General features: G+C 48.5%; 2 protein-coding genes across 5 annotated transcripts in view; both read left to right on the top strand.

Annotated features, from left to right (window-relative positions):
* The window catches only part of CYP4F22 (cytochrome P450 family 4 subfamily F member 22), a 36,768-nt gene extending 33,816 nt beyond the window's left edge, over positions 1-2,952 (top strand). For 2 of the 3 annotated variants that reach the window (XM_069589187.1, XM_069589186.1), the window contains exons 12-13: positions 1,194-1,276; positions 1,862-2,952. In XM_069589187.1, coding sequence (XP_069445288.1) covers positions 1,194-1,276; positions 1,862-2,039 — 261 coding nt within the window. In that variant the 3' untranslated portion in view covers positions 2,040-2,952. The remainder of the gene's footprint in view (positions 1-1,193; positions 1,277-1,861) is intronic. The other variant, XR_011256937.1, reaches the window with a different exon arrangement.
* Positions 2,953-20,047: 17,095 nt separating this feature from the next.
* The window catches only part of LOC138440801 (cytochrome P450 4F6-like), a 43,380-nt gene continuing 35,893 nt past the window's right edge, over positions 20,048-27,534 (top strand). The window contains exons 1-2 of one of the 2 annotated variants that reach the window (XM_069590725.1): positions 20,048-20,144; positions 20,596-20,823. In XM_069590725.1, coding sequence (XP_069446826.1) covers positions 20,626-20,823 — 198 coding nt within the window. In that variant the 5' untranslated portion in view covers positions 20,048-20,144; positions 20,596-20,625. Of the gene's footprint in view, positions 20,187-20,595; positions 20,824-27,534 lie in introns of both variants that reach the window. The other variant, XM_069590726.1, reaches the window with a different exon arrangement.

Raw genomic sequence — 27,534 nt, 5'->3', positions numbered from 1 at the left:
CCCATTCATTGTTAATTCATTATATCTACAAATCTTTTTTTTTTTTTTAAACTTTTTGACTGCATTGCGTGGCATGTGGGAGTTTCCTGATCAGGGACTGAACCTATGCTCCCTGCAGTGGAAGTGCGGAGTCCTAACCATTGGACTGCCAGGGTTCAGTTCAGTCACTCAGTTGTGTCTGACTTTTTGCGACCCCATGGGCTGCAGCACACCAGTCTTCCCTGTCCATCACCAACTCCTGGAGCATACTCAAACTCATGTCTATCCAGTCGGTGATGCCATTCAACCATCTCATCCTCTGTCGTCCCCTTCTCCTCCTGCCTTCAATCTTTCTCAGCATCGGGGTCTTTTCTATGACTCAGCTCTTTGCATCAGGTGGCCACAGTGTTGGAGCTTCAGCATCAGTCCTTTGACTGAATATTCAGGATTAATTTCTTTTAGGATTGATTGGTTGGATCTCCTTGCAGTCCAAGGGACTCTCAAGAGTTTTCTCCAACACCACAGTTCAAAAGCATCAGTTCTTCAGTGCTCAGCTTTCTTTATGGTCCAAGTCTCACATCCATACATGACTACTGGAAAAACCATATCTTTGACTAGATGGACCTTTGTTGGTGAAGTAATATCTCTGCTTTTTAATAGTCTAGGTTGGTCATAGCTTTTCTTCCAAGGAGCAAGCACCTTTTAACCTCAAGGCTGCAGTCACCATCTGCAGTAATTTTGGAGTCCAAGACTACCAGGGAAACCCCAACATATCTTTGTTGAGCATCTACTGTGTATGGGACACTGAGGGCCCTCTGGGGCACTCTGTCTTTGCTCTCACAGAGCAGACAGTGAAGTGAGGAGGAGGAAAATAAGCAAATAAATAAGATCATTTTGAACTGTGATACACACACAAGGGAAACAAAAACTGACCTGTGTTGGGGGACAGCAGTTTAGCTCACACAGTGAGGAAAGTCCTTACTAAAGAAGAGATGGGTGAGCTAAAACGGAAAATGTTCACACTTTAAAGTGTGAGGAGCAGGGAAACCTGTGTCCCATGTGGAGGAAGCTGCCAGTGCAAAGGTCCTGTGGTGGAAATGGAAAGGAGGCAGGTGTGGTTGGACCTCTTAGTCCAGCTGGTCTGGCCCCCAGGGGCTGAGGAAGGGAACCACGCTGGGACAGCCAGAACTCACCCCCGATCTACTTCTGCCTAGGTGTACAACCCCTATCGCTTTGATCCAGACAACCCACAGCAGCGCTCCCCATTGGCTTACGTGCCCTTTTCTGCAGGACCAAGGTAACTTTTATTTCCCCCAATCCAAGTGAAGTGTAGGAGGAACATCAAGGCCAGTGGAAGGTCAGGGATGTGCCTGTTAGGAGCAGAAACCACTGGGGGTGTCCTGTCCACCAACCTGGTACCCTTTTCGTGCCCTCAATACATCAAGAAGCCCCCAAATCAGACCCTACGATATCACGATATCACCCAGGGTATCAGATATCTACTCTGTGCCAAGCCCTGGGTTCTGGGCTCATGTGCTCTTAATGGCTCTACGATGCCTTTGTCCGGGTGTTGAGGCTCCCAGTGTGTGTTAGTCGTTCAGTCATGTCCAACTCTCTGCGACCCCATGCACTGTAGCGCGCCAGGCTCCTCTGTTCATGGGATTCTCCAGGCAAGAATACTGGAGTAGGTTGCTATGCCCTCCTCCAGGGGAACTTCCTAACCCAGGGATCGAATACAGGTCTCTCGCATTGCAGGCAGATTCTTTACCGTCTGAGCTACCCAGGAAACCCTGAGGCTCCAAGGGGGAGGTCCTTTTGCCCCATCCCAGGGACCCCGCTCACACAGCGGCTGAGCCTGAGCCCTCTGTCCTCCGTCCACCAGGAACTGCATCGGACAGAGCTTCGCCATGGCTGAGATGCGCGTGGCTGTGGCGCTGACGCTACTGCGTTTCCGCCTGAGCGTGGACCGAACGCGCAAGGTGCGGAGGAAGCCCGAGCTCATTCTGCGCACGGAGAATGGCATCTGGCTCAAGGTGGAGCCGCTGCCTCCGCGGGCCTGAAGGTCGGCGCGCCCCTGAAGGTCGGCGCGCCCCTGCGGATCCCGGGGCCCCAAGCCCCGCCCAGAGAGGCCTAGGTCCCGCCCCCGAGGGGCCAGGCCCCGCCCCAAGAGCAGGAGGGCATAGACCACGCCCCCCGGAAGGCTCTGCTCCTGGAGGACCGTTAAGCAGCCTGATGGTGCAGGTCACACCCACTCAAGGCAAGGCTCCGCCTCTGGAGGGTCTGATCCCGCCCCTCGAGGTCGAGATCCCGCCCTCCTGAGTGCCAGTTTCCGCCCTCTTGTTTGAGGAACCAGGATTGGCCACATTCCCTCGGGCTCAGGCCCCGCCCCAGCATCTCTCGGATTCCGATGTTCAGGCCCCACCAACTGAACCTTCTGAGGACCAAGGTTAGATATCTCAGGCCTCTAGGCTACGAGCCCAGTCTACCTCAGATCTCGGCCGCTTTTAAATTGAAGGCGTGGAAACTGGAGCCTGAGATCAGAACCCTGACCATCACTTTCTTGAGGCCCCCAGCTCACATGGATGAACTCCCGAGGCTGCATCCCAGGGCCCAGGATGTTTGTTGTTGACTTGTAAGCCCAGACTCTCCCTCTCAAGCCCAGGATGTTTGCTGTAAACCCAGACTCTCCCTCTCAAGCCCAGGATGTTTGTTGTTGACTTGTAAGCCCAGACTCTCCCTCTCAAGCCCCTTCCTTCTTCCCTTGCTCAAAACCCCTTAGGCGAGTGTCCTGAATTTTGTAGAATATAAGCAAAGGTGCAGACAGCTCCCATCACCCACTCCCTAGCCAGATCAGATCCTCACACCTGGATTCCAGCAAGGAAATGAGGGGTCCTGGACAGCTGGGAAGTTGTGGGCTAGGAGGCTGGGAAGACGTTTGTCCTCTGACATAAACTTGGGCTTTTTGGGACAGTTTGTGCATTTGTTTATTTCAACACGTGCGTGTGTGCTAAGTCTCTTCAGTGGTGTCCGACTCTTTGCGACGCTCTGGACTGTAGCCCACCAGGCTCCTCTGTCCATGGGATTCTCTGGACAAGAATAATGAGTGGATTGCCATGCCCTCCTCCAGGGGATCTTCCCAAACCAGGGATCAAATCCCTTTTGTCCCCTGCATTAGCAGATGGGTTCTTTACCATTAGTGCCACCTGGGAAGCCCCTTATTTCAACATACTGCTTAGTAAGTGTCCAATGGCACTGGGCTGGGAGCACGACAGCAGGCAAATCCCTGCCCTCAGGAGGATGGGGGACATGTGTTGGACAAATAATTCCATGGGTAAATGTATTTGCAACCTGTGAGAAGTGCTGCAAAAGAGAGGCTCTGGTTCTGGGCAAGCATAGCAGGGGATGGAGGGTGGCTCAAGGAGAGCTACTCTGATGCTGAACCTGGAGTAGAAGTTGAGTGTTGAGGAGGGAGCGAAGTGCTTTCCAGGAAGCAGGAACAGCATCTGCAAATGTCCTGGGGTGAGAGAGTGTGGTGTGCTCATGGAACTCACAAAAGGACTAGGGTGGCTGGATCTGGGGAGTGGGGCTGGAATGGAGAAGGGTGGAGAAGGGTGTCACAGTACAGGTTTTATGCAGAGGGTGTGTGTGTGTGTGTGTGTGTGTGTGTGTGTGTGTGTGCTAAGTCGCTTCAGTTGTGTCTGACTCTTTGGAACCCCGTGGACTGTAGCCTGCCAGACTCCTCTGTCCATGGAATTCTCCAGGCAAGAATACTGGAGCAGGTTGCCATTTCCTACTCCAGGGGATCTTCCTAACCCAGGGATTGAACCCAAGTGCCTTGTGCCTCCTGCACTGGCAGGCAGATTCTTTACTACTGCACCACCTCCTGTAGAGATGGGATGATGACAGTGACTGCAATGATCACATTAATTCATCACATATTTTTCTGAGCATCTGCTGTGAGCCAGGGAGTGTTTGAGTCCTTGCATCACTGACATTCTGGCGCTGGTAGTAGTGGGGGAAACAGATGACAGATGATAAACAAGCAAATAAATAAGTAAATTCACACGGCCTTGGAGGTCACTGGATGGATTATGAATTTCACTGTGACAGAAATCGGGAGCCATGGAGGGTTCTGAGAAAAAGAGGGAGAAGATTTGTCTTACAGGGACTTCCATGGTGGTCTAGCGGCTAAGACTACTCCATGCTCCTAATGCAGGGACATGGGTTTGATCCCTGGTCGGGGAACTAGATAGCACGAGCCACAACTAAGAGTTCACAGGTTGCAACTAGCGATTCCGCATGGCACAAAACAGAAGTCTGAAGATTCCACGTGCTGCAACTAAGACCTGGAACAGCCAAATAAATAAACAAATATTAAAAAAATGTTATCTGACAGTCGTGGGTTACTATGTTGAATAGAGACTGTGGCGAGGATGGGATGAGGGAAATCAGATTGGTTGTGGGGGGTGGTGGGGTGGTGAGATGATGGTGGCTCTGCCCAAGCTGGGGGCTATAGAGGCGACGAGCGGCGGTTGGATTATGATGAGAAATGACTGTTTCATGATGGTCATACTGGCAGGCCTGCAGATAAATGGAATGTGAGGCTTGGGAGAATGGGCCAACACCAGGTTTGGGTCTGTGATGGTTTAGTTGCCAAGTTGTGTCTGACTGTTTGCAACCCCATGCACTGTAGCTCGCCAGGCTCCTCTGTCCACGGAATTTTCCAGGCAAGAATACTGGAGTGGGTTGCCATTTCCTTCTCCAGGGGATCTTCCAGACCCAGGAATCGAACCTGGGTCTCCTGCATTGAAGGTGTATTCCTGCATTGCAGGTGGATTCTTTACCAACTGAGCTATGAGGGAAGACCAGGTTTGGGTCTGAGCACCTGGAAAGATGGAAATTCTACCAACTGAGAGGGAGAATCCCAAATGGCGTGTTTTTTTGGCGAGGGGCGGGTGGGGGGGGGGGCAGCCGGGAAGCGGGAGGTGGTTTGAGATCAGCATGTTTGTTTGGGCTGGGGTAGTTGAAGTCAACCTGGCCAGTTGAGCAGATGGGTTCTTAATTTGGACAAGTCCGGGGCTGGTGACGTACATCTGGGGAGGCTCAGTGTTTAGATGTTTAGAAAGCCTCAGGGCCAGGAGGGATCCCTTGGTGTGTGTGTGTGCCTGTGTCTGCACCTCTACACACTGGCGAGCTTGTGAGGACACGAAGGAGGGGCTCAAGGACCAAGCTCTGGTGTCTCCAAATTAATAATGAGGTATAAGTCGATTGAATACTGCTTGTGTGCCCTTCCCAGATATTTTCATTTAGTTCTCAAGGGTGCTGTTATTATCTCTTTTTGGGCTTCCTAGGTGGCTCAGGGGTAAGGAATCTGCCTGCCAAGCAGAAGACAAGGGTTGGATCCCTGGGTCGGAAAGATTCCCCTAGAGGAGGAAACGGCAACACACTCCAGTATTCTTGCCTGGGAAATTCCATGGACAGAGGAGCCTGGCGGGCTATAATCCCTGGGATCACAAAAGAGTCTCAGGCAATTTAGCAACTGTGCACACACGCACTGTCTCGTTTCACGGAGGTGGAAACTTGAGTTCCCCAGAATGAAACGACTCACCCCGAATCATACAACGATGTCCTTGGGACCTTAGAGGGGGCCCGGAGTCGTTTTCTACCCTGTGCTTCGGGCTCCTTGTCCTGGCGGGGTCTCTAGCCCCCTTTTCCCGGAAAGGAGTGTACTAGGGAACGGGGTGGGGTTGGGGGCATGGAGGAGCGGAGGCAAACCTGGGAAGCCGATCCTGGCGCGCCCTCAGGTGGCGTAAAGTGGGGTCGTCGCTCAAAATCCTGTGTCAGAGGCTACAAGAGGTCTAAGTGGGGAACTTGCGATTCCGGGCCCTACAGGCACCACTCGGCTTTGATGATGCTCCGTCTTCCACATCCTTGTTCAGGCTGAGGGTCTCCAGGAGCATACCATTCCCTAAATATCTCAAAGGCATCTTTCGCGCCACCCTTTCCCTTGCCACCTTGTCCTCCACCGGCAAAAATAACTTGGCCTTGGGAGGCAAGAGATGTGGGTTCAAACCCCGGCTCTGTCCGCTCCTAGCGGTGGGCTTGGGCGCATGACTGCCCTTCTCTGCTGCTTCGTTCTCCCTGATCGTGTGGATTTTACAGGATCATCATCCTTGCAATTAATGCAGATTGACTTTCCGCTAAGGGCTGAGGGTGGTGAATGAAAGAGACAAGGAGGAGGGGAAAGAGACAAGGTCCCCGAGACTCAGGTGCACCCTTGCACGTGATTCTTAAGGCCTGGTGCTGTCACTGCTGCTGCTGCTGAGTCGCTTCAGTCGTGTCCGACTCTGTGTGACTCCTAGACGGCAGCCCACCAGGCTCCTGTCCCTGGGATTCTCCAGGCAAGAACACCGGAGTGGGTTGCCATTTCCTTCTCCAATGCATGAAAGTGAAAAGTGAAAGGGAAGTCGCTTGGTCGTGTCCGACTCTTAGCGACCCCATGGACTGCAGCCTACCAGGCTCCTCTGTCCATGGGATTTTCCAGGCAAGAGTACTGGAGTGGGGTGCCATTGCCTTCTCCGGGGGTGCGGGGATGCTTTTAATTAAATCTTTCCTCTCCTGAGTGTGTCGGAGGCTCCCTCAGCTGGACGATTCGGGAACAACAGGCTCTAAAGCGTCTGGTCTCCACTAGTTTAACGTGAGTGCACGCGAGGCCGTCTGTGACTTGGTATGTTAGGGTGCATTTGAGTGAATATGCGAGCATCCATGTGACTGTGTGCAAGTATGTGAGGGTGTGTGCGTGTGTAAGAGTCAAAATGTGTGCACAGTGTGTGATTGTGTGCTGTGTGAGATGGTGGGCGCATGCATCCGTGTGTGTGCATGTGTGTGGGTGGGTGTGTTGGGAAGAGCCAAGAGCAGAATTGCGCTCACTGAATGACTGCAACTGTTCGCATCAGGCTGGGCTTATCGCAGGAGCTGCTGTTCAAACTTCCCTCAGGCAGGACATTCTGGAGAAATAATGCCTTTGGAAGCAGCCCTAAGTAAGGACTGGGGGGGGGGGGGGGCGGGTACATGTTCTCTGCTCTCTCCCAAAGGGACTGAGCCCCAGGTACTCATAGAGTAAGGTTCCCTGATAAAGCATCCTTTACCTGCTGCCTTCTCTTCTTTGTCTCACTTCCCCATTGTCTTACTGGCATTTTCTAGAATCACCTCCCAAAGAAACAACTTACAGTTGAATTTTTGTCTCAAGGTCACTTCCGAATAAGGTATTTTCACTTGAATCTTTACACCAGCGTTAAATTCTGGAGAACCCAAACTAAGACACATATATGGGTTTACTTCCCTAATTCTCATGCGAGTGTTATTTGCTCAGTTGTGTCCGACTCTTTGAGACCCCATGGACTGTAGCCCACCAGGCTCCTCTGTCCTTGGGATTCTCCAGGCAAGTATAGTGAAGTGGGTTTCCATTCCCTCCAACAGGGGATCTTCCTGATCCAGGAATGGAACCTGGATATCCCTCACTGCAGGTGGAGTCTTTACCATCTGTAGACCTAATCTTACGCCTCTTCTTACCAAGAAGGAGAAGGAAAATCACTTGTTCAAGGTCACACAGCTGGAGATCAGGCAAAGGTGGGCACACACCATGGGCTGTCTGACCCCAAGTCCAGGGCTTTCTCCCCTCTGGGAGTCTCCTCCTTGATAAGGGCTCAGGGAATAAATGGGGTGAGGCTCGTAAACAGCCGGTAGGTTACTGATGTGTGTGCTGGATGGACCCAAAGCTCTTGCCTTGTGCTCATGTCCTCATTCTGTCATAAAATAAGAAGAATAATGGCAAACACCATGCTTGGTGCTGACTGTGTGTCAAGGAACATTGTTGGAGGCACTTTATTATTTATCTCCTCTCTCCTCTCTCTCCCCCTTCCTTTCTCTCCACGTATGACATGGGAAACATTTTCACTCTGTTCCCGCTCCCCAACCACCAGCCCCGCAGTGTGGTGTGATTTCTTTTTCATTTTACAAAACTGCATATAAGAGCATTTGCAAGGCACACATTTGTGCACACATAACTATTTTTTGCATTTCTTTACCCTCCCCATGGAAAAGAAATGCAAAAAAATAGTTATGTGTGCACAAATGTGTGCCTTGCAAATGCTCTTATATGCAGTTTTGAAAAGAAATGCAAAAAAGCAAAATGGCTTTCTGAGAAGGCCTTACAAATAGCTGTGAAAAGAAGAGAAGCGAAAAGCAAAGGAGAAAAGGAAAGATATAAGCATCGGAATGCAGAGTTCCAAAGAATAGCAAGAAGAGATAAGAAAGTCTTCCTCAGTGATCAATGCAAAGAAACAGAGGAAAACAACAGAATGGGAAAGATGAGAGATCTCTTCAAGAAAATTAGAGATACCAAGGGAACATTTCATGCAAAGATGGGCTCAATAAAGGACAGAAATGGTCTGGACCTAACAGAAGCAGAAGATATTAAGAAGAAGGAGCAAGAATACACAGAAGGACTGTACAAAAAAGAGCTTCATGACCAAGATAATCACGATGGTGTGATCACTCACCTAGAGCCAGATATCCTGGAATGTGAAGTCAAGTGGGCCTTAGAAAGCATCACTACGAACAAAGCTAGTGGAGGTGATGGAATTCCAATTGAGCTATTTCAAATCCTGAAAGATGATGCTGTGAAAGTGCTGCACTCAACATGCCAGCAAATTTGGAAAACACAGCAGTGGCCACAGGACTGGAAAAGGTTAGTTTTCACTCCAATCCCAAAGAAAGGCAATGCCAAAGAATGCTCAAACTACCACACAATGGCACTCATCTCACACGCTAGTAAAGGAATGCTCAAAATTCTCCAAGCCAGACTTCAGCAATATGTGAACCGTTAACTTCCTGATGTTCAAGCTGGTTTTAGAAAAGGCGGAGGAACCAGAGATCAAATTGCCAACATCCGCTGGATCATGGAAAAAGCAAGAGAGTTCCAGAAAACATCTATTTCTGCTTCATTGACTATGCCAAAGTCTTTGACTGTGTGGATCACATTAAACTGTGGAATATTCTGAAAGAGATGGGAATACCAGACCACCTGACCTGCCTCTTGAGAAACCTATATGCAGGTCAGGAAGCAACAGTGAGAACTGGACATGGAACAACAGACTGGTTCCAAATAGGAAAAGGAGTACGTCAAGGCTGTATATTGTCACCCTGCTTGTTTAACTTCTATCATGAGAAACGCTGGGCTGGAAGAAGCACAGGCTGGAATCAAGATTGCCAGGAGAAATGTCAACCTCAGATATGCAGATGACATCACCCTTATGGCAGAAAGTGAAGAGGAGCTAAAAAGCCTCTTGATGAAAGTGAATGAGGAAAGTGAAAAAGTTGGCTTAAAGCTCAACATTCAGAAAACGAAGATCATGACATCTGGTCCCATCAGTTCATGGGAAATAGATGGGGAAACAGGGGAAACAGTGTCAGACTTTATTTTTCTGGGCTCCAAAATCACTGCAAATGGTGACTGCAGCCATGAAATTAAAAGATGCTTACTCCTTGGAAGGAAAGTTATGACCAAGCTAGATAGTATATTCAAAAGCAGAGACATTACTTTGCCGACTAAGGTCTGTCCAGTCAAGGCTATGGTTTTTCCAGTGGTCATGTATGGATGTGAGAGTTGGACTGTGAAGAAAGCTGAATGCAGAAGAATTGATGCTTTTGAACTGTGGTGTTGGAGAAGGCTCTTGAGAGTCCCTTGGACTGCAAGGAGATCCAACCAGTCCATTCTAAAGGAGATCAGTCCTGGGTGTTCTTTGGAAGGAATGATGCTAAAGCTGAAGCTCCAGTACTTTGGCCACCTCATGCGAAGAGTTGACTCATTGGAAAAGACTCTGATGCTGGGAGGGATTGGGGGCAGGAGGTAAAGGGGACGACAGAGGATGAGATGGCTGGATGGCATCACTGACTCGAATGGACGTGAGTTTGAGTGAACTCCGGGAGTTGGTGATGGACAGGGAGGCCTGGTGTGCTGCGATTCACGGGGTCGCAAAGAGCTGGAGATGACTGAGTGACTGAAGTGAACTGAACTGAACTATTTTTTGAGGACTCTAAACATGTTAGGAAATATATCTGTTTGTTAACTTTTATTGTATAATAAACCTTCAGGAAGTTTAGTAGTTTAAAATGACAAACTTTAGCTCCCTGGCAAACTTAAAAAACCATCTTCTCAGCAACACCTAGATAAGGGTTTAATAACTGGGTCCTATACTTTGACCATCTGATGCAAAGAGCTGACTCATTGGAAAAGACCCTGCTGCTGGGAAAGATTGAAGGCAGGAGGAGAAGAGGGTGGCAGAGGATGAGATGGTAGGATGGCATCACCGACTCAACGGACTTGAATCTGAGCAAGCCCTGGGAGATGCTGAAGGACAGGGAACTAGCGTGCTGCAGTCCGCAGGGTCACAAAGAGTCAGACACGATTTAGTGACCGAATAACAACGACAACTGCCCTAGTCTAGCTGACGCACAAAATAAAATCATCATAATCTCTTGAGGGGAGGGATGGCAAAGAGTTTACTGCTAACTTTAATTTACTACTTGGGAAGTTAGAAGGGGACAAATGATCTCTTTTTTAGCATTACACTTCCCAAGGGGCATTTCTCCAAGCCTCCCTTCTGTGGCTTGGGGTGGTCCTTGGTGGTCAGGCTAGTTTTTGTGAACAATCATTACCCAGTAAGTAGACAGGGCAGATGATGATGATGAAGAAGGAGGAGGAGGAAGGGCAGGAGGAGGGATGTGGGGAGGAAGGAGACTATTCATGACTGTATTGCCAAAAATAATATGCCCTAGCGGCTTTTCCTCACTGTGTGTGTTCTCTGTACTTTTCCGAAGTTTTCCTCCAGGCTTTCTGGCTCCCAAGCCAGTTTATTTGATCTGCTGCCACCTGGGCCAGAAATCTGGCAGCTCTGCCATCTGGTTCTCCCTACAGTGTGGCCTCAGGGACCTGTTGGTTTTTTCACCTCAAACCTGCATCAGGGCTGGGAGTGTTGAGTCAGATTGCATCAGCTCCACTGTGGGTCTCCAGCATGGCTGGTTCTGGCTGCTTTGATTCTCTTCAGTTCAGTTCAGTCGCTCAGTCGTGTCCGTCTCTTTGCGACCCTATGAATCGCAGCACGCCAGGCCTCCCTGTCCATTACCAACTCCCGGAGTTCACTCAGACTCACGTCCACTGAGTCAGTGATGCCATCCAGCCATCTCATCCTCTGTTGTCCCCTCTCCTCCTGCCCCCAATCCCTCCCAGCATCAGAGTCATTTCCAATGAGTCAACTCTTCGCATGAGGTGGCCAAAGTACTGGAGTTTCAGCTTTAGCATCATTCCTTCCAAAGAACACCCAGGACTGATCTCCTTTAGAATGGACTGGTTGGATCTCCTTGCAGTCCAAGGGACTCTCAAGAGCCTTCTCCAACACCACAGTTCAAAAGCATCAATTCTTCGGCATTCAGCCTTCTTCACAGTCCAACTCTCACATCCATACATGACTACTGGAAAAACCATAGCCTTGACTAGACGGACCTTAGTTGGCAAAGGAACGTCTCTGCTTTTGAACATGCTATTTAGGTTGGTCATAACTTTCCTTCCAAGAAGTAAGCGTCTTTTAATTTCATGGCTACAATCACCATCTGCAGTGATTTTGGAAACCAGAAAAATAAAGTCTGACACTGTTTCCACTGTTTCCCCATCTATTTCCCATGAACTGATGGGACCGGATGCCGTGATCTTCGTTTTCTGAATGTTGAGCTTTAAGCCAACTTTTCCACTCTCCTCTTTCACTTTCATCAAGAGGAAACTAAAAAGTTCCTCTTCACTTTCTGCCATAAGGGTGGTGTCATCTGCATATCTGAGGTTATTGATATTTCTCTCAGCAATCTTGATTTCAGCCTGTGCTTCTTCCAGTCCAGCGTTTCTCATGATGTACTCTGCATAGAAGTTAAATAAGCAGGGTGACAATATACAGCCTTGATGTACTCCTTTTCCTATTTGGAACCAGTCTGTTGTTCTATGTCCAGTTCTAACTGTTGCTTCCTGACCTGCATACAGGTTTCTCAAGAGGCAGGTCAGGTGGTCTGGTATTCCCATCTCTTTCAGAATATTCCACAGTTTAATGTGATCCACACAGTCAGAGGCTTTGGCATAGTCAATGAAGCAGAAATAGATGTTTTCTGGAACTCTCTTGCTTTTTCCATGATCCAGCGGATGTTGGCAATTTGATCTCTGGTTCCTCTGTCTTTTCTAAAACCAGCTTGAACATCAGGAAGTTCACGGTTCACGTATTGCTGAAGCCTGGCTTGGAGAATTTTGAGCATTACTTTACTAGCATGTGAGATGAGTGCGATTGTGTGGTAGTTTGAGCATTCTTTGGCATTGCCTTTCTTTGGGATTGGAGTGAAAACTAACCTTTTCCAGTCCTGTGGCCACTGCTGTGTTTTCCAAATTTGCTGGCATGTTGAGTGCAGCACTTTCACAGCATCATCTTTCAGGATTTGAAATAGCTCAATTGGAATTCCATCACCTCCACTAGCTTTGTTCGTAGTGATGCTTTCTAAGGCCCACTTGACTTCACATTCCAGGATATTTGGCTCTAGGTGAGTGATCACACCATCATGATTATCTTGGTCATGAAGCTCTTTTTTGTACAGCTCTGTGTATTCTTGCCACCTCTTCTTCTTTTTTTTTTTTTGGTTTTTTTTTTCAGTTTTTTATTTTTTAAATTTTAAAATCTTTAATTCTTACATGTGTTCCCAAACATGAACCCCCTCCCACCTCCCTCCCCATAACATCTCTCTGGGTCATCCCCATGCACCAGCCCCAAGCATGCTGTATCCTGCGTCAGACATAGACTGGCGATTCAATTCTTACATGATAGTATACATGTTAGAATGCCATTCTCCCAAATCATCCCACCCTCTCCCTCTCCCTCTGAGTCCAAAAGTCCGCTATACACATCTGTGTCTTTTTTCCTGTCTTGCATACAGGGTCGTCATTGCCATCTTCCTAAATTCCATATATATGTGTTAGTATACTGTATCGGTGTTTTTCTTTCTGGCTTACTTCACTCTGTATAATCGGCTCCAGTTTCATCCATCTCATCAGAACTGATTCAAATGAATTCTTCTTAACGGCTGACTAATACTCCATTGTGTATATGTACCACAGCTTTCTTTTTTTTTTTTTTTAATTTTTAGTTTTTTATTTTTTAAATTTTAAAATCTTTAATTCTTACATGCATTCCCTAACATGAACCCCCCTCCCACCTCCCTCCCCAGAACATCTTTCTGGGTCATCCCCATGCACCAGCCCCAAGCATGCTGCATCCTGCGTCAGACATAGACTGGCGATTCAATTCACATGATAGTATACATGTTAGAATGTCATTCTCCCAAATCATCCCACCCTCTCCCTCTCCCTCTGAGTCCAAAAGTCCATTATACACATCTGTGTCTCTTTCCCTGTCTTGCATACAGGGTCATCATTGCCATCTTCCTAAATTCCATATATATGTGTTAGTATACTGTATTGGTGTTTTTCTTTCTGGCTTACTTCACTCTGTATAATCGGCTCCAGTTTCATCCATCTCATCAGAACTGATTCAAATGAATTCTTTTTAACGGCTGAGTAATACTCCATTGTGTATATGTACCACAGCTTTCTTATCCATTCATCTGCTGATGGACATCTAGGTTGTTTCCATGTCCTGGCTATTATAAACAGTACTGCGATGAACATTGGGGTACATGTGTCTCTTTCAATTCTGGTTTCCTCGGTGTGTATGCCCAGAAGTGGGATTGCTGGGTCATAAGGTAGTTCTATTTGCAATTTTTTAAGGAATCTCCACACTGTTCTCCATAGTGGCTGTACTAGTTTGCATTCCCACCAACAGTGTAGGAGGGTTCCCTTTTCTCCACACCCTGCCACCTCTTCTTAATATCTTCTGCTTCTGTTAGGTCCATACTATTTCTGTCCTTTATCGAGCCCATCTTTGCATGAAATGTTCCCTTGGTATCTCTAATTTTCTTGAAGAGATCTCTCGTCTTTCCCATTCTGTTGTTTCCTCTATTTCTTTGCATTGATCGCTGAAGAAAGCTTCTTTTTATCTCTTCTTGCTATTCTTTGGAACTCTGCATTCAGATGCTTATATCTTTCCTTTTCTCCTTTGCTTTTCGCTCCTCTTCTCTTCATAGCTATTTTGCCAAGAAAATGCACTGGTCATAGCAAACACCCTCTTCCAACAACACAAGAGAAGACTCTACACATGGACATCACCAGATGGTCAACACCGAAATCAGATTGATTATATTCTTTGCAGCCAAAGATGGAGAAGCTCTATACAGTCAACAAAAACAAGACCAGGAGCTGCCTGTGGCTCAGATCATGAACTCCTTATTACCAAATTCAGACTTAAATTGAAGAAAGTAGGGAAAACCGCTAGACCATTCAGGTATGACCTAAATTAAATCCCTTATGATTATACAGTGGAAGTGAGAAATAGATTTAAGGGACTGGATCTGATAGGTAGAGTGCCTGATGAACTATGGAATGAGGTTCGTGAAACTGATTATCTTAGCCCATTGATTATCTTAGCCAGCCTTGATTATCTTAGCGCATTTGAAGACAGAAGCAGAATGAACATGTGCGTCCCAACCCATCTCTGTAGTCCTGGTGTGGCTTCAGGGGGTGGTTCTTATTCATGGCCCACTTTTCCAGGTCATTCGGGTTTCTGCCCAAAAGCCACCTCCTCAGGGAGGCCTGCCCTGACTGCCCAGTCCAGAGCAGGGCTCTTGGTCACTTTCTAGTGCATCTCTCTCTGTTCATTTCCCTAATTCCTGCCACCACCCGACTTAGTCTTATTTCCTGTTGACTTCCTCCACTAGATGTGAGCTCAATGATCCAGAGACCTTGTCTGTCTTGTTCATCCCGTGTGCTGGGTCCCAGCCCTGTGCTTGCTATAGAGTGGATGGGCAAGTACAGCTTGTTGTTGAGGAATGAGCCACCTGGGAGATATAAATCCTCTCTTCATCTGCAGAGGAGGACATGAAGATTAGAGAGGGCAGTTGACTTGCCCAGGGTCACACAGCCAGCGAGTAGCAGAGCTGAGACTTGAACTCAGTCAGTTCTTCTGAGTCCGGAACTTGTTCCTTCCTAATAGCTGAGGGAGGAGAGGTGAAACGCCAGCCAGCAGGCAGCCTGCAGGCTTGTTCTAGAGAGACTCCAGGCTGGTTCGTGAGAGGTGTGTCTTTATTATGACAACAAATAAAAACTCATCATCTGTTTTGTGTGGCCAGCTATGTGCCTTTCACTGTGCTAAATCCGTATTTCTTTTTAAAATTGTGTTTTAGTGATAAACATTCTAGCAGCTCAATGTGGGAGAAAAATGCATTCGAGACTCCAATTTGCTTCTCTCAGTTCCACTGTGTTGTGTGGATTCTTCTGGACTTTTTCATCGCATATACAAACACGTGCACACATACAAATGCACTCACAGGTGTTGTTTATAATCTCACCTTTGTGCTGTGCTCAGTTGCTCAGCTGTGTCTGACTCTTAGCAGCCCCATGGACTGTAGTCTGCCAGGCTCCTCTGTCCACTGAATTCTCCAGGCAAGAATACCAGAGTGGGTTGCTCTTTTCTTCTCCAGGACATCTTCTCAACCAAGGGATTGAACACATGCCTCCTGTGTTTCCTGCATTGGCAGGTGGATTCTTAATCACTGTGCCACCTGCAAACTGTTTTGAAACATACTTTCTCCTACTCTTTCTGCCTGTGTCTAATGGGATGCTTGCAACTCTCTGTGAGGTTCTATCAACCCATCTAACAGATGTGAAAAGTGAGGTTCAGAGGGGTGATGGACTGTGCCAGTGGCTGGTGATACCAAGCAACCACCACAGCTGGTCTGGCACAGGCTTGCCCACTGCCAGGCTCTGGATGGGTGTGGAAGGAGAGTGGCTCCTTTCTTCAGCCCTGGCTGGGGGACATCCTGTAAGCCAGGCTTGTGTGATTTGGCAGCTGAGATGTTCTTTGATGAGAAACCCCTGGAGACGCTCCAGCCTCCTCGGGCACAGAACAGAAGGTCCCCATCTGAGGCTTCCTGTCCTTCCATGCTGGGTCCCTTTATTCTCCTACCGTCTGATCCAGGAAGCGGGTGATGGATCCTGCCCCTTCTGTAGGCCCTAGGCCTGCTGGATTTTGAGTTCTTGGCCACATGGTGAAGCAGTCTTTAATCCTGGCTTCTGGAGAGAATGCTGGACCAAAATTTTCACCTTAGCTGGTTCCCCCAAGGATTTGGCAACTGCCTTCACAGTGTGGGTGCTGAAAGGACAAGGACAGGCTTGCTTGCACCTACTCTGTGACTGTGGGGCCCTTTTAACCACGCAGTCCACTTCCCCTCTTCATTTGGGTCCCGCTCAAAGGTTACCTCCTCCGGGAAGCCCTCGTGTCCCTATTACTGTCTGGCAATTCTTGATCACTTATCTGATCATCGCCCTTCTCCCCCTTAGAGGAGTCCTCTGACAGAAGAGACAATGTCTGTTGTGCTTATAGCTACAACCTACCCTCTAGAGTTGTTTCTAGAACATAATAGGCACTCAGTAAATCCACAGCCACCCAGGCCTGGCAAGGACAGATTTTTCTCCTGATTTTACAGATTAAAAAAAGTGAGAGACAAACGAGGTGTGGTTCCCTGACATATATTGCAGAGCCTGACCCAGGTCTCTTAAAGCAGTGACTCTCAAACTTTAACAAACACAAGAATCCCTGGAACCTGGTTAACACATAAATTCTGATTAGGAAAGTACAATCCGACAGTAATGATCTGTCACTGTGAAATGAACACTCGCAAAATCTTTTTTTCTAATTATTTTAAATTAAATCAATAACTTTTAAATGTTGTTTTGGGGTGTAGCTGATTAACAATGTTGTGATAGTTTCAGACAGACAGCTAAGGGATTCAGTCAGGCATCTACATGTATCCATTCTCCCCAAAACTCTGCTCCCATCCAGGCTTCCACATAACACTGAGCCTGTAGGTTATCTGTGGCTCAGCTGGTAAAGAATCCAGCTATCTTGTGACTCAGCTGGTAAAGAATCCACCTGCAATGCGAGACCTGGTTTCGATCCCTGGGTTGGGAAGATCCCCTGGAGAAGGGAAAGGTTACCCACTCCAGCATTCTGGCTTGGAGAATTCCATGCACTGTATAGTTCATGGGGTCACAAAGAGTCGGGCACGACTGAGTGACTTTCGCTTTCACTTCACTTTTAAATATAGCAGTGTGTACCTGTCCACCCCAAACTCCCTTACTATCCCTCCCCCCATCCTCACTGATCCCTCCCGGCAGCAGCCATAAATTTATCTATAAGTCTGTGAGTCTCTTTCAGCTTTGTAAGTAGGCTCATTTGTATCATCTCTTTTTAGATTCCGCTTGTAAGGGACGTTTGTCCTCTGATTTACTTCACTCGATATGACAGTCTCTAGGTCCAGCCATGTTGCTGCAGATGGTATTATGTCGTTCTTTGAAATCAGCCCCCAAACCTTCGTGGCTCAAAACAATGGCTACTTTATTTTCTCTTATGATTCTGCATGTCAACTTGGAACCCTGTGACGTCACCCAAGGCTGTGAGCATCTGCAGGCTCAGCGGGTTGGACCGTACAGATGGCTCCCTCTTGTGGCCGGCAGGTGACACTGACTGTCGGCTGGAAGAGAATCCAAGGCTGCTGATCAGAGCTTCTCCACCTGGCTTGGGCTTCTCTATCACATGGTGACTGAGTTCCAAGGGACTGTGTTTCAAGAACAGCATGTAGGGCTTCCCTGGCGGCTCAGTGGTAAAGAATCTGCCTGCCAATGTAGTAGACACAGGTTTGATCGCTGGTCTGGAAAGATCCCACATGCTGCGGAGCAACGAAGCCCCTGCATCACGACTACTGAGCCTTTGCTCTAGAGCCTGGGAGCCACAAGAGAAAAGCCGATGCAGCCCATGAAGCAGTGAAGACCCAGCGCAGCCAAAATAATAAATAAATACAATTATATACATAAAAAACTTGCAAATTTAAGCTGCCAAACCAGTCTGAGGCCCATCACTGGCATGGTACCACCTGACCGCACAATGTTAGTTAAACAGTGTCAGGCCTGATTCCAGGAGAAGACAAAATTTCCTCCTCTCACTGGGGACAATGGCAGAAAGTTTGCAGCCATCACCTTGGTGTGTTACAGCCCAAAGTTCTGCATTTCCTAGATGTTGCTGCTATTGCCAGCGCTGCTGGTCTGAGGACCCCATTTTGGCTGGCCAGGTTTTACAGCTTGTAGCTATAAAGTTCCCTTTCTTCCCTAAACAGTTGATGAGTTCTGAATATATGCCAAGATTCACTTTCACTAGTCCTATCTTGTTGAATTACTTCTCTGTGTGGCTGGAGAGAGTTATTGCACCTCTCTGGACCCCTGTTTCCTCTTCTTTCTTCCTGCTTCTCCCCACCCCTCTCTGGCTAGCCCTGCTGCTTCTCACCTGCTCCCACCTTGCTCCTGGCTCTTTTCTGGATGGAATTGTCAGTGGCTGGATCCACCTCAGCAGAGGAGAAGAGTCTAGGACAGTGCACCCAAACTTGCTGGGGTCTCCAGGCTTCCCAGGTGGCTCAGTGGTAAAGAATCTGCCTGCCAATGTAGGAGATGCATGTTCGATCCCTGCATTGGGAAGATCCCCTGGAGGAGGGCATGGCAACCCATTCCAGTATCCTTGCCTGGAGAATCCCATGGACAGAAGGGCCTGGCTGGCTACATAGTCCATGGGGCTGCAAAGAGTTGACTTAGTGACTAAACAACAACAAGGACCAGGCACCTGAAGCCGGATTAAGCCTCCTGAAGCCACCTGAAGCTGGATCAGATAGACCCGGAAGAAATAGGGGGTAGCAGAGGTGGAGGAGGAAATTTGGGCATCTCTCCAGCTTTCTGAGATGCAGGAAGAATGTCTGAGCTTCTTTTATTCAGCAGCTGCATCCTTCAAACCTACCCTCATCTTTTAGCCTGACCATGAGGAGAGCTCATGGGGTGCTGAGACCACTTTACAGGGAAATTTGGGAATAGGATCTGGAAGAATTTGTGTCCCCTGTAACGCTTACATCCCATGTCCCAGAAGGGAAGGCTGAGCCCAGAGAAAGTGAAAGTGTTAGTCACTCAGTTATGTCCGACTCTGTAACCCCAGGACTGTAGCCTGCCAGGCTCCTCTGTCCATGGGATTTTCCAGGCAAGAATAGTGGAGTGGATTGCCATGTCCACCTCCAGGGGATCTTCCCGAACCAGGCATCGAACCTGGGTCTCCTGCATTGCAGGCAGATTCTTTACTGTCTGAACCACCAGGGAAGCCCAGAGAAAGTGGGCACAAACCACAGTGAGAGTGAGGCTCCCCACTCGGGATCTCCCTGCTCTGCCTTCCCCTGTGTGAACCCTGCTCTCTATGAGTGCCTTGCAAGCCTTACACCTCATGCTCCTAGGTGCTCTCTTCGACTGAATCCTTTTTCCTCTGAATCTAATGTGGGTAATTCCGAGTCAGGCTGGATTCTCCGTTCCTGCTTGCCACAGTCATGGCTCAACACACACCCTGGGCTGTTGGGAAGAAGGACTTGAACTCCTGCCAGGCTCCTGTGCCCTAAAGGGCAGAGGCTTCAGATCTCTGAGCTTCCTGATTCTGAGCTGAAAAATGATACATGATGCCCTCCTGGCACACGCAGGGAGAGGAGCTGCAGAGATGTTTTGGGACAAGGCTGGGCCAGGCCCTGCTCACCTGGCACCTGAACGTTCATGCTTTGAGTGCCACACCCTAGCCTTGGAAGGGCAAGGGCAGTTGTAAACTTGGGGGCCCAGAGCCACCTTTGCTCGCACTCCAACAAACCCATGTGGGAGGTGCTGAGTCTTGAGAGTTCAGGGTTTGTGCCATGTGACCCTGAGCTGGTCTCTCTGGCCAGACACCTCCGGTTTGAAGTCTTGGGCCAGATGCCAGCTTGGGGAGGAGGCATGCAGGGACTGGCTGTCAGCCAAGCCCAGCCTCCCTGTGATTCAGAGATTGGGCCAGAGGGAAAGAGACCTCCCAGAAGGAGGACGGAGGAAGTTGTGTGGGACAAGCCGCTCCTGACAGAAGGTGCCGGGCTGGTGTTGCTGGGAGTGAGGGTTCTGGCCTGGGGTAGGAAGTGGGTGCTGCGTTAGATGGAGTGGCTCCAGAGACAGAGCCGCACATCCCCTCCTTCCCCCCACCGGGGATGGTGGTTTCCTCGCAACTGGAGCTCCTGGCAACCTTCCACTAATTCCTTTCTTCATCTGTCTTTTTCTTCTCTCTCTTGCTTTCATTTCCCTTCCCTTTCTTTCCTTTCCTTTTTCTTTCTTTCTTTCTTTTTCTCCGTCTCTCTTTCTCTCTCCCTCTTCCTCTGAATTTCTGTTTCTCCCTCCCCTCTCCCAGTCCCGGTCTGTCTGTCTCTGAGCCCTTCTCGCTCCTCCCCAGCCCTCCCTATCCCTGCCCCTCACTCCCTTGCTCCTCTCCCTCTTTCCATCTCTGCCTCACAGCTCACCATCACTGTCTCTTCCTTCATCCTCAGGATTCACCCTGCACCCCATCTGACCACAGGATGCTGGAGCTGAGCCTGTCCTGGCTGGGACTCGGGGCAGTGGCAGCCTCCCCGTGGCTGCTGCTGCTGCTGCTCGGGGCCTCCTGGATCCTGGCCCGCGTCCTGGCCTGGATCTATGCCTTCTATGACAACTGCTGTCGCCTCCGATGTTTCCCGCAGCCCCCCAAACGGAGCTGGTTTTGGGGTCACCTAGGCCTGGTGAGTGTGGGCAGCAGGATAGGTCTGGGGGATCAGGATGGATAGACTTCTTGAGGGTCAGGAATGGGGCTAGGAGAGCTGGGAGTCTGGGATTAGGCTGGGGTCTGTGGCGGCAAGGGAAACCTCTTGCCTCACCTCCCAACCACTGGGTCCAGTCCTCTCTTCTCTGTCCATCCTATGCTCCAATGCCTTCCTTCTTCTTCTTTTTTTAATTTACTTATTTCGCTCACTGGATCTTAGTTGTGGCACGCAGGATCTTCAACCTTTGCTGTATGTGGGAGCTTTAATTGCAGAATGCAGGATCTGGTTCCCCGACCACGGATCGAACCTGGGCCTTCTGCACAGGGAGCATGGAGTCTTAGCTACTGGGCCACCGGGGAAGTCCCCCCAGTGCCTTTCTTGTTCTCCAATGCTGTCCTCACCCCAAGCCTGTTTTGGGTCATGTTCCTGCTTGTCTTCCCCACATTTGTGCACATTTGAGGGGCTCTCAGGGTGGGCTGCAGAGAGCTGGGCCCCGTGGTGTCCCCACAGACTGTATGGCTGGTCTTGAGGCCTCCTCAGAGCCGCTGTCCAGGATCTGTTCCAGCTGGGCCTTGGGCTAGTGTCTACTCCTCTGCGGGCTTCTGAGTCCCAGTAGGAATTAACTATGACCCCCACCCCATCTTCCCCCGATGGGGTCAGAGGAATGTGTGGACTGTCTCCCCTTCTCCCTTTCCTCGGGCACCTTCCTTTACCTATCTTGTCTTCCACCCCCAAGATGCATCAGTGAGCCCTGTTGCCCAACTTGGATAAAAGTGGACCACTCTCTTTTTCAGAATCACTCTGCTCTAATGGTCAAACTTCCTGGAAGGAGGCTACTGGCCCACCTTCCTAGTCTTATCCTCAGAGGCCTTTCCGCTGTGTTGAGTCAGCCCCTTTTTGCCACAATTACACTTAGGATTTTGTCATCACCCGTAAGGGCGCCACCTCCAAAACCATTGATCTGAGGATTGCATTCTCTGATCACAACTCCTCTTCCTTCGAACTTCTGTTTTCTTCATCTCCCATCCTAGATCCTGCCAGGATTTCCAGTGCCTTCTACACCCCAGTCCAATGGCTTCCTTTCCATCCTACTGCCTTGGACATCTTTAGCTTAGATTCTCATCCTTTGTACTTGGGCTGCGGTGTCTGGCCAATTGGGCTTTCCTTCGTGACTCTTTGAATAAGAGCTAAACCCTCCAAGTACTCTGATCTTTTCTCCACGATGATGCTAGAGGTCACAAAACAGGACAAAGAGATGACATGAACATCTCCACCTGCCCATTCCCAGTGGGCTTTCTTCTGAATGAAACCTCTGATCTGCTGTCTCGGAGCTGCTTTCACTCACTGCCTCCATTTCTCTGTTTGCTTTCTCCTGCTCCATTCTGGTCCCTACCTCCATCTGGCATCTGATTCTGCCAGATGGCTGTGATCTCTAGGTCTCTGCATCCCATGGACTCCATCCAGCCCCATCTCATCCAACTCCCAGCAGCTCTCTGATCTTGTGAACCACCCAGTCCTCCTGAAACCTACTTTTCCTCTTGGTTCCAGCACATGGCCTCCTCTGGTCTCTCCCCTACCTCCCCATGGCTCCTCTGTCTCCTCTTGGCTCCTCCTTTGCTCTGTCTTTCCATGTGAGGAGCTCTCTGCCCCCAGCGTTCTAACCCTTTCTCCTCCTTCTGCTTCTTCTGAGGACATTTCCTCACCTAGGACTCCAGCACGTAAGGGGGTCATCAGTTTCCTCCGTAAGTGAATTTTAAGTTCACATCTTTCCTGACCCCAAGTCATCCAGCTCCCTCCTCCTCTTCTCACGTGAAGGGGGAGGGTCTCATAAACACCTCATTCTTCGGTCAGAATCTGAACTCGCGGCTCCCTCCCCAGTCCTGCCTCTGCCCTCAGTCTAGTGCATCCTTCTAGTTGTCCACATCCCATTCTCTGCGGCCCCTGATCCTGCCCATTTCCCTCACCCATGCACCCAGTCCTAATGTGCTGCCTCCACAATCTGTCCCCAGTCTGTCCCCTCTCTGCATCTCCTATCACCCATGGCCCCATCCACCATCACTTTTCTCCAGGAATCCTTGCCAAGCCTACTCTCTGGTCTCCTTATTGCCACTGGCGTCCCCTTCATCCTCTTTCTCTTTTTAGCCCTGGATAGACTTTTCCGAAATTCCATTTAGGTCGCGCCGTTTCTTGGCTGAAAACTGTTCAATGGCTGCCTATTGCTCTGAAGATAAAGACAATGTTTCCAGGCTGGCACCCGCTGTTCTCCTTAGCCTTGTGCATGCCATGGTCACTCTGAGCTTCTGCTTTATCTCTTTGGTGAACCAAGCTCTTCCCACTGCAGGGTTCTTGCTTGCGCTGCAGGAAGCACTCCCTTTCCTGTGTTTACCCCCTGGATTCCTCCTTATCCTTCCATTTCTGGCTCAAGTATAACTGTCTTCTCTAAGCTTCCTTTGACTCCCCCAGACTCTGATCTCTGACTTTGCGCATTTGTTGCTATTGTTCAATCTCTAAGTCACGTCTGTTTTTGCAGCCCCACGGACTGCAGCACAGCAGGCTGCCCTGTCCTTCATCATCTCAAGGTTTGCTCAAACTCATGTCCATTTAGTTGATGATGTCATCTCATCCTCTGACATCCCCTTCTCCTCCTGCCTTCAATCTTTCCCAGCATCAGGGTCTTTTCCAATGAGCCAGCTCTTCATATCAGGTGGCCAAATTATTGGAGCTTCAAAATTTCAGCATCAGTCCTTCCAACGAACATTCAGGGTTGATTTCCTTCAGAATTGACCGGTTTGATCTCCTTGCAGTTCAAAGGACTCTCAAAAGTCTTCAACATGACAGTTCAAAAGTGTCAGTTCTTTGGCACTCAACCTTCTTTATGGTCCAACTCTCACATCCGTACGTGACTGCTGGAAAAACCATATGGATCTTTGTTGGCAAAGTGATGTCTCTGCTTTTTAATATACTTTCTAGGTTTGCCATAGCTTTTCTTCCAAGGAGCAAGTATCTTTCAATTTTATGGAGCAAGTATCTTTCAGTTTTATGGCTGCAGTCATCATCTGCAGCGATTTTGGAGCCCTGGAAAACTGTTTCCATTTTTTCCACATCTCTTTGAGATGAAGAGATGGGACCAGAATTCATGATCTTAATTTTTTGAATGTTGAGTTTTAAGCCACTTTTTTCACTCTCCTCTTTCGCCCTCATCAAGAGGCTCTTTAGTTCCTCTTTGCTTTCTGCCATTAGGATAGTATCCTCTGCATATCTGGGTTATTGATATTTCTCCGGGCAGTCTTGATTCCAGCTTGTGATTCATTCAGCCTGGCATTTCTCGTGATGGACTCTGCATGTAAGTTAAAAAATCAGGGTGATAATATATAGCCTTGTTGTACTACTTTCCCAGTTTTGAACCAGTCTTCTGTTCAGGTCTGGTTCTAACTGTTGCTTCTTGACCTGCACACAGGTTTCTCAGGAAACAGGTAAAGTGGTCTGGTATTTCCATATCTTTAAGAATTTTATACAGTTAGCTGAGATCCACATAGTCAAAGGCTTTAGTGTAGAAGCAGTAGTAGATGTTTTTCTGGAATCCTGTTGCTTTTTCTATGATCCTGCTGATGTTGGCAATTTGACCTCTGGTTTCTCTTCCTTTTCTAAATCCAGCTTGTACGTTTGGAAGTTCTTGGTTCATGCATTGTTGAAGCCTAACTTAAAGGATTTTGAGTATTACCTTGCTAGAATGTGAAATGAGCACAGTTTTATGGACTTGGCCCTGCTCATGATTAAATAGTCAATTGTCCCATTACTTATTTATTATCCATCTGTCACCCTAGATGTTTGCTCTGGGGACAAACATGATATATATAGTGGCCCAGCCTGTTTGATAAATGTTTGGTAATACTGTGGTGGAGGCCTGGGTAACTTGCCGTCACTTTCCTTTCTTATCCAAGGCCAAAGGCACAGGTGTCCAGCTCCTCTCTCCTCCTCCCCCAGACCAGCATCTCACAGAACAGTATGTGCCAAGCACATAGTAAGGCTTGCCTGAGATTACAGGGTTTGTGAAAGGTTGTTGCTGAATCATGAAAAGACGCCAGGATTCTTGGCCTCCAGAGAAGAAGAATTCAATCCTCGGCCAGAGATGAGACTTGTTGTTCAAAGCTTTTTTGTAATAAAGTTTTATTAAAGTATAAAGGAGATAGAGAGAGCTTCTGACATAGACATCAGAAGGGAACAGAAAGAATACCCCCATGCTAGTTTTTAGCTGGGTGTTATATATAGTTACTAGCAGTCTGTTAATGAAAGAAAGGAATGTCTTAAAACTCAGAATGGCATCAGGCCTCTCATCCATAAAATGTATTTTGGGATAATCTTGGCACCAGACGAGTCATCCTGATTGACTTGAATCTTGCAGAAGGGCAGATTACCATACGAATAGCTTCATTTACATAGATTAGGGGAACAATGTCTGAGTATAACATAATGGTTTGTCAAGTAGGTTCTGAGCCATTAGGTGGAACTGACTTGAAGACAGAATCTGGGGTAAATGCATAGTACATTAACATAGCTTAAGACAATCATTTCCATAAGGAAAGTGCATTGGTTAACTCAAGGTTTGAGAATAGTTACCTTCAGGTGAAACCAGGTGTCATTATGGTAACACAGTATTTTAAGAGAAACCTCCTTTTAAATTTCTATAGAGAAGGAAAAAATTATTGCTATTTTCCCCCTGCCGCTTAAGAGAGATAAACATGTCTGACACTTGCAGCTTATTTCCTCCATTTGGAGACCCCTGGCCTTCCTGCCTGTTACCCTCTCACTTGGAATGTTCTCAGAGAGCCCTGGTTACCCTTCTGACTCCCCATCCAAGGGCTTGGCTGTGGAGGCTGGTCTTAGTCATGCTTTTCTCCTCCAATATCTCCTGCTGTGTGACTTTGGCTAAGTTTCTCTCCCTCTCTGAGTTGAACTTATCAAATGCCTCAGGGTCCTTAGAGAGCAGAGAGTGTGTGTTCTCAGTCACTCAGTCATGTCCAACTCTTTGCAACCACATGGACTATAGTCCAGCAAGCTTCTCTGTCCATGGGAATCTCCAGGAAAGCATACTTCAGTGGGATATTCCAGACCTAGGGATTGGACCTGTGTCTCCTGCATTTGTAAGTAGATTCTTTACCACCAGTGCCACCTGGGAAGTCCCCAGTGAGCGAGGAGCAGTCACAAAGGTAAAAATGACTTATGTTCACCTACCTGGAGCACCTGGGGGCTTGGATGGGGTGTCCTGAGGGACTGGAGAGGGTGCCTCACCAGAAAGCAACTCCCCCTTCTTCTTCTTTTGAGGGGTATGGCTTCAGTTTCTTCATTTGTAATTGGCATGATTTATGGGAGTGTCCAAGAATCAGGTTCTATCCATACTTCTTGGGAAAATCTTTGGTTGGGAAGATCGCCTGGAGAAGGAAATGACAACCCACTCTAGTATTCTTGCCTGGAAAATTCTATGGAGAGAGGAGTCTCCATAGTGGTGGGCTGTAGTCCACCAGATGGGATTATAAAGAGTTGGACACCACTGAGAGACTAAAGAGCAATAGTAGCAGCATGCGAGTGTCCATAGGTTCAGGAAAGAGATAGATAGCTAGGATGTACTGTGAGAAATAATAGACAGGATGTACCAGATAGGTATCTATATCCAGATAGATATTTGGTTGGCCAAAAAGTTCGTTCAAGCCTTCTGTAAGATGTTATGGAAAACCTGAATGCACTTCTTGGCCAACCCAGTAGCTAGCTAGCTAGGAGACAGAGAAGATGTACCGTGCATAGAGCCTCATCAGCAGAAGGGGTTCAGAGGTGAGGGGGGCTGTCTTGATTGATGGACAGAGTTAACCTGTGTCCCTTGGGGTCAACCAGGGCTGGAAAGTCCCAGGACTGTAGACCCTTAACCATGGAAGGAATTTGAGGCTATGTGGATGGGCCAAAACATGAAAGAATGTGGACTCAAAACCCAGGGATCACCCTGCTACTGACATACCTCCTCCATAGGGATCTTCTCATGTGTCCACCCCTGGGGCTGGCACCACTCCCAGGATGAGAAAAATGATTTCTTTGAGCTAAGGTCATCCTCCCTGTAGGCAGAGAATGTCTTCTCCCTTGCCCTGGGATGCCCCCTTGGGACTTGGCGAGCCTCCGAGTCCCTCCCATCTCTGGCACGAAGAAGCATGGGAAGCAGAGATTCCCTCCATCTGTGCAGGTTCCCACATGCTGTTCACTGCAGCAGCTTCTTCTGGGGGAGTGATGGCTATTGCCTTGCTTGCAGGTCCTCCTAACAGTGCAGGGCTTGAGGGACTTCACTCCACTTCACTCACCTGCTCCCAGGGGCTTACAATCTGACTGGGCTCCATCATCTTCCTCATCATTTTCTGCCACCATGACATTGCCTGATCTGTCACCAACACCACAGGTGTCTGCCTGGGACAGGTGGTAGTGGGTGCCACGGCAGTTTCTGAGGGCAGTGAGCCCCTCACTGGCAAACTTCTGTTCACTTCCTGCAGGTCCCAGGGCCTCTCCTGCTCTTGGACACCTTTGGTCATCTTTTCCCCCCTCCTCTTTCATTTATTTGCCAACCCTATTCTGGTGTTCTGAACATTGCTTGGGGATCCTTGCAGAGACTGAGCTCTGGGCTCTGCTGTGGTGGACCCTCCAATCTTGGTCACA

Source organism: Ovis canadensis, chromosome 5 (assembly GCF_042477335.2).
Source record: "Ovis canadensis isolate MfBH-ARS-UI-01 breed Bighorn chromosome 5, ARS-UI_OviCan_v2, whole genome shotgun sequence".
Taxonomy (NCBI): domain Eukaryota; kingdom Metazoa; phylum Chordata; class Mammalia; order Artiodactyla; family Bovidae; genus Ovis; species Ovis canadensis.
The sequence above is the reverse complement of the archived record's forward strand: the minus strand, read 5'-3'. Positions and strand labels throughout refer to the sequence as shown.